The 7,236-nt window shown below is 30.0% G+C and overlaps 1 protein-coding gene across 1 annotated transcript in view; it reads right to left on the minus strand.

The window, feature by feature from the left end:
- Nucleotides 1-280: 280 nt before the first annotated feature.
- stmA (Protein EFR3 homolog stmA) overlaps nucleotides 281-7,236 on the minus strand; it is a gene marked incomplete in the record, with an annotated part of 122,895 nt that continues 115,939 nt past the window's right edge. The window contains 8 exon segments of the mRNA XM_067049883.1: nucleotides 281-524; nucleotides 1,796-1,954; nucleotides 2,036-2,138; nucleotides 4,968-5,143; nucleotides 5,222-5,350; nucleotides 5,834-5,999; nucleotides 6,085-6,144; nucleotides 6,221-6,387. Coding sequence (XP_066905984.1) covers nucleotides 396-524; nucleotides 1,796-1,954; nucleotides 2,036-2,138; nucleotides 4,968-5,143; nucleotides 5,222-5,350; nucleotides 5,834-5,999; nucleotides 6,085-6,144; nucleotides 6,221-6,387 — 1,089 coding nt within the window.

The raw sequence follows: 7,236 nt of genomic DNA on the forward strand, positions 1-7,236 counted from the left end.
CTGTTAAAATCTATATTATATCACATAAGAAGCTTTTCTACCAATCAAAAAATCTTGGTCTTGTATAAAGCTTCATAACCTTAACTTTTAAACACACCTAATATTCCACTTTATCATGAAATAAACCTTTAGATATTAGTTCAAGTAGATAATAGATAGATTCTGGCATTGATGACCGGTGGGTTTTACACCTTAATTTCTGAATAAACAAACAAGTAGATTATAGAATAGCTACATTATTACCAATATATAATATTTTAGGATGAAGAAAAGCAAGAAAGAAAACAGCAAATAAAATATTTATTATAAATTAAAAAAATCAACAAATTATTGTACAAAAAGAAGTTACAGACTATACATATAAAAACATAAAGCTGATTAACTGGAAGAAATACTCAATAGGCGAATAACTCCGGAAACAGCACTTCATAAATAGGCCCGTCGGTTTGCAATGGAAGAGGATTCACAGGGGGTAAGTTTTTCTGCAGCAGTTCCATCAGCTTTGTCTGCAGAGTATCTTCATCCTATTATCAAAAAATATTATAAATAACTCACCCGTATTAAATTTATTTTTAACAAATCAGTGTTTCATGAACATGAGGAATAAATTACCAATTGTATCAGAACAAATGATAAAAATGCGACATTTATTTGAAGCAAAAAAAAAAATTGAAATTTTTATATCAATTTAGTTGAAATTAAACATTTATGTACATATTATAATTATAAACTTTTACAAAATTTTTAAAAATATAAGCAAAGCGTTCAGTATGTCATCTTTACTAATAATTGTCCTATTTCAATGATTTTTTTTTTTTTTTTTTTTGGAATTTAATCGTTCAATAATATAGAAAATTTATTAAAATAACAGTGTGTGAATTAGATAAGAACATTCAGATATCTTACATAAGTAATAAACCAACATTACGTTTTTATTTTATATAGATAGAAAACTAGTGATATAAAAAAATGGCCACATCTTTAGCTAATACTTAACAGATTTAGTTATTTTTTCTTAAGTAATTTCACTATCTATCACATTGTCTCATAAACCATAAAAGAAAAAATGTATACATTTTGAGTTATACGTTAATAATGTTTAATTTTTGTTATAACTTCTTTTCTACTAGGTAAATCCAGAATTTCAATAGATAAGAACTTTCAGAGATCTTATGTACGTAACAAACCAACATAACATTTTAATTTTATAAAGATAGGGAGAAATAGTGGTATAAAAATTGGCTAAATCAGGTTATATGGTTGTCTTGTCTTGTTTAGGTAATTTTTTTTTCAAGATAATTTCATTATATATCATAACACTATAGGAAAAAATGTATATATTTTGGGTTATGTATCTATGTACCATCATCATCATCACATTTACTCCTCTAGTACTGCCTACGCAATGTGAGGAGGAAGTTTATAGAGCTTTCTACAGCTCTGCCAGTATTCCAACAAACACCTTCTTTTTATTTTATTGAAGTTCTCTTTTCAAAAAATCCTTCTTTACTTTGTCTTCCCATTTATTTCTTGGTCAACCTTTCCTAGCATTCTTAGATGTCCAATAATGTTTAATTTTGATCATAACTTTTTTCGACTTGATAAATTCAGGATTTCAACAATTAAGAAACTTACCAGGAAAGCTACAACCATTATATTTCTATTTATTGATTAGTAATGTGGATTTTACAAGTCAGACATTTGAAAGCTCCACGACTTTCATAATCTGAGTCCAAATTAATTTTAGTAAACCCAGATTTAATAATTATTTACGACTTAAACATAATTAACAAACCTTGACGGTGTTATTGTTGACAATTTCACTGAACGCCGTCGTTCGGAAGGCCAGGCACAGCTCGGCTTGCTTTCTCCTGTTCTCGGCCTTTCTCTGTTCATTATTGTCACTCAGAATTCGCTTCATTGCCTCGAAGCTGAGCTCCTCCTCGGGATACTTCTACAATTTGCAGGTAATAAGTTTATACAAGAGAAAATAAAATATAGATAATTTAAAATTATTGATATATCTTATATATACCCTTTGGAGACCAGGGGTTGAATTAGCAGAATCCAAGTCTAAATTATTCAAATCGGTGACACTTCCCTTCATGGATACACTTGTATTTTCAACCCATGAATGCCTGAAAGTGATAAAATTTAAAATGATTATATATTTTAATGGACTCTGAATCAAGATTGATCTGAATTTATGATACAAAGACTAGTAACTAGAACAAGGGTTGATGCATAGAGTATTTCTTTATTTTTTAATAAATATTATAAAAACTACTACTCCTACAAAGATAAACGTCATATACTGCTATATAGTACATTAAACTAGCTTTAATTTGAATGCTAAGAACATCTGTACGTCGAATATTCTTTGAGATATAGATTTCTCAAAATAAATTCACTAACTTCTGATTTTTCAGTGCATTATTTATGAAATGCTTTTTAAAAAGCTATATCTCCAGAACTATTGAACGTAAATAGCTCTATTAGGGCTTGTATTATAGCAAATTTACTTTATTTTAAATGATGTTCTCTTATGTTTTCTAGTGTTGGTAGTATTATAGATATAGAGCTCTGAATGAAAAAATTTTTTTTTAACATTTTTAAAACGCCACCATTTTTTATTCCCCTTACCTATACTTGGAAGACATCAATTCTTACTAGTAATTAATTATACATAGTTTTCATTAAAGTAATAAAAAATTGGGGTGAAGTAACTGCCTTTTTTCTTGGGTTTTATATTATATGCATGCCTTAAATATACTCAAATAAATAAAAGGCCAGAGACAACTTGCCAAAGAACTTGAATGCTTGATGATCATGCAATAGTGCCTGGACACAGTGGCTAAGGAGGGAGCTTTGGGTATGCAGTTCGGCTTAGACTTCAGCCTCAATTAAGTAAAGATGCTTAGACTTCAGCCTCAATTAAGTAAAGATGCTTAGACTTCAGCCTCAATTAAGTAAAGATGCTTAGTGAAGCCACCATTAGGTAACGATGTATTAGGAGCCACCCACATTACCACTCCAGAGAAGCCATCCACCAACTCACTCGACACGAATGACGTACGACCGTTTAATACAAGAGCCCAAGAGGAGAATAAAGGCAGTTATCTCACCCCAATTTTTGATTACTTTAATGAAAACTATGTATAATTACTAGTCAAAATTGATGAGTCTGCCATGTATAGGTATGGAGAATAAAAAATGGTGGCTGTTTCAAAGCGATAAAAAAACTAATTTTTCATTCGGAGCTCTATATCTTAAAAAGTAGTAACAACACAAGAAAACCTAAGAGAACGTCATTAAAAAAAGAGTAAATTTGCTAAAATATGAGCCCTAAGAGTTATTTACGTTAAATAGTTTTCGAGATATAGCGTTTTAAAAAGCAACATTTCATAAAAATTTTGTATGGAACATACTGAAAGATCAGTAATTAGTGAATTTATTTTGAAAAATTTATATCTCAAAAACCATTTGACGTACAGATGTCTATTAGCACTAAAATTAAAACTAGTTTAATGAGCTATAAAGTAGTTTATGATGTTTATCTTCATAGGAGTAGTAGTTTTCATGAAATTTGCTAATATTAATTAATTTATAGTTGTTCAGGCAAATTTTGATTTGGCAAATTTATATTCATATTTGAATATCATATAAACTACTACCCTAACGAAGATAAGTGTCATAAACTACTTTATAGTAAGTTAAATTTCCTTTATTTTGAGTGTTGGCAGACATATGTGCGTCTTATGGGTCTAGAGATATATTTTTTCAAAAATCCAACATTTTATACAAACAACTATAAATTAACATTTTTTCAGTTTATTTTGTCAAATATCATAAAAAGTATTACTCCTACAAAGAAAAACATAATTAACTTTTTTGTAGTAAATTTAACTAGCTTTAATTTGAGCACTGGCAGACATCTGTATGTCCAATGGTTTTTTAAATGAAGTTTTTCATAAATCAAAGTTATTGTCCAAACAACTATAAATCAATTTATTTTAGCAAATATCATGAAAACTACTATTCCTACAACGATAAAGGTCATAAACATCTTTATAGTCCATTAAACTAGCTTTAATAGACATCTGTACGTCACATAGTTCCTGAGATATAGATTTCTCAAAATAAATTAACTAAGTACTAATCTTTCAGTAGATTTTTAAGAAATTTTGCTTTTTAAAAAAGCTATATCTCGAGAACTATTGAATGTAAATAGCTCTTTTAGGGCTAATATTTCAGCAAATTTACTCTTCTTTAAATAATGTTGTCTTAGATTTTCTAGTGTTGTTGTTAGTTTTTAATAGAGCTTCGAAAGAAAAATAATGTTTTTTTAAAGTTTTGAAACAGCCACAATTTGTTATTCCCCCTACCTATACTTGGCAGACTCATCAATTTTTACTATTAATTATACATAGCTTTCATCAAAGTAATCAAAATTGGGGTGAGATAACTGCCTTTTTTTCTTCCTGGCTCTTGTACTAGTTTCAGAGCCCACCTATTTCAAAAGCTCCATATTGCAACCTTCTCTGGAATTGTAGAGATAAACAAAATGCTGAGCACATACTTCAAACATGTAAGCTGTGCATACTTCAAACGGTGCTCCGAGCGAAGGATACTGATGTGGCCTCTCTAACGGAGGAGTAGAGAAAGCTCTACAGAAACCAAGAGGACCTCAGGAGTACAACCAAATTCCTCATTTTAATCCTTGACCTAGTCATCTAACGGAAGAATATACAATTTCAGTTCCACACAGCTTTTCATTTTTGATCTAGGCTATTCACACATGCACACACAGACCATTTTACAAGACTTCAAAACTTTGTCGAAAAATCAATTTGAAATTTTTCACGATCGTAACACTTCCCTCACTATATATTCCACATATAGGTAAGTGAAAGTGAAAATTCTCTGTCTTTAGACACCCTATAATAGTATTTATCAGATAAACTTACCTGTGAGTCAATGCTCTCGTAAGAACACCTGTGTCCAATCCAGACTCCCTCAGCATCGACTCCACCTTGTTCTGATCAAGAAGTAGATCAGGCTCTATCTCAGAAGATATGTTTCCATAATCTTCCTTTAAATCAGGTAACAGGTAAGGTGCCCGATTCTTTCTCTGTTCAATTACCTTTAAGAAAAATGAAAGAATAAATAAAACCAAATTGATTATACTCTTCTTTTTTCTTTTCTTGAGAAATTCACTTACTTTATCACAATAATCTCCAAGAGGCTGTATTTGAAGAATGCTTAGAATCAAGTGGAGTAGTGTGATACAGATGGCATGAAGGTGAAACTTCTGCTTAGTGGAAAGGCCTGCCTGTGTTGTAGCAACTTCCTAAAGGAGGAAATATACATGAAATTTATTTTAAATTAACAGTTGAATCCTAAAAGACAACTTGATATTTTTGTCTATAAAAGGAGGAATTGAATTTTTAGTATATACAATTAATTTGATAGCAAAATAATTATTCTATGCTCTTATTAGTCACTTTATGTTATCGATCATGGCTCTCGATCAGGATTTATAAGATATATGTTGCAACATGTAATATTAATTAATTTAAAATAAATAACATAGCAATATTTTATAAACCAACAAACAATTCCTTAGATATGTATTTGCCAATACTTATAGAAGGTAAAATCATCAGCACTTTAGAACACAGCTGATCTTGAAAAAATATGGCACTAATACTTGTCAGAAATGTCAAGTATCATGTAGGCCAGGATTTTTTTATTAATATCAAAAGAAGCTTGGATACATTTTTAATCGTGAAAATAAATTAAAATTACACTAATATAAAAAAGTGTGACTTACTTGTATACTGTAAACAGCAGTGAGGTAAGAGGTTATTGTAGACAATGATATCAGCTCAATCGCAACCAATGCCAATGTTGTATAGAGGGAAGAGTAAGTACGGAGTGAGTTGCCAGGAAGAGACATGGCGTCTAATATCCTACCATATATGTCTTCTCCATACTTCCTGATTAAAAGAAAAACAGATAAAAAATCAATAATTTTTAATTAGAAAAATATCTATATTGATACAAAACATTTGTGATAATAACCTGATAAAAACTGTATCAGCCCGGGAACATGGCTCAGTTTTCAGATGCATGGGGTATATGCTAAAACAAAAAAATTCATAATTAAACTTATGAAAGCTAATACAAATTTATCTGAATAACAAAATCTGTTACGTACCGTGGCCTTCTAAGCTTTTCCAAGTTCCCTTGTCGGTCAAGTAGCGTATGAAAAACACCCTGCACTAACGTAGTCATTTCTAAATTGCCACAAAGGCGCAACATCGGCTCCAACAATAAAACGGGAAATGTTGTAGTCATTGAAACATTGGTGTACTTCTTACTGATCTGTAAAAACAAAAGAATAAATAAAACTTACAAATTATCATATTAAAATCTAACTATAATTTAAATAAACTAGGCATCTGATCGATAAACCAATTAAGTTTCCCCATATTAAATAATCAGCTGAGCTTCCATTTAAAAATAGAGTCAATGGGAGATATTTAGAAAGAAGAAATAAAAAATCACCAGTCATCCAAGATTGTAAAATTAAAAGAAAAAAGTGACTTTTTGTTTGGATCGTCAGGGGATTGGACGTATCCTGGAAAATTAGTAGACCAACCATTTGTTTACTGTCAGAAGTAGCATCATTAGAAAGAAGAAATCGAGAACCGTCAGCCATCAAAGAAGATTATAAATTATTTAGTTTTACTCAACACAAAATTTAAGTATATTTGTAAAAGTAGTCATTAATTTAGCTAAGAGTCTTTGTTCTGATTGTCTAGAAAACCCGCTCTGAGATTAAGAGTTAATAATGTTATAAAATTTAAAATAAAATTTTCATATCTAGTTAATATTTAACCTTTCCATCTGCCATTGTTGAGAGTTAAGACATAGCTTTTTGGGAAGGACTGGAAGCCATAAATCATCAAAGGAACATTGTGTAATTGGCTAGTTTTGTTTCTAACTAGAATTTATTACATTTGTAAAATAGCTATTAATTAAGTTTAAGTGTTATTAGTAGTAAAGTGTCGTCTGTTTCAATTGCCTAGAAACCCACCCTAGGAAAAGAGTCTATTATGTTATAAAATTATATTATCTATTTAATATTAAAGTTTTTAATTTGATGGCTAACGGTTCTCCATTTCTTCTTTCTAATGTTGCTACTTCTGACAGTAAGTAGTAAAGTTATTT

Source organism: Halyomorpha halys, unplaced genomic scaffold (genome assembly GCF_000696795.3).
Source record: "Halyomorpha halys isolate HHAL.00 unplaced genomic scaffold, Hhal_1.1 Scaffold11.1, whole genome shotgun sequence".
Taxonomy (NCBI): Eukaryota; Metazoa; Arthropoda; class Insecta; order Hemiptera; family Pentatomidae; genus Halyomorpha; species Halyomorpha halys.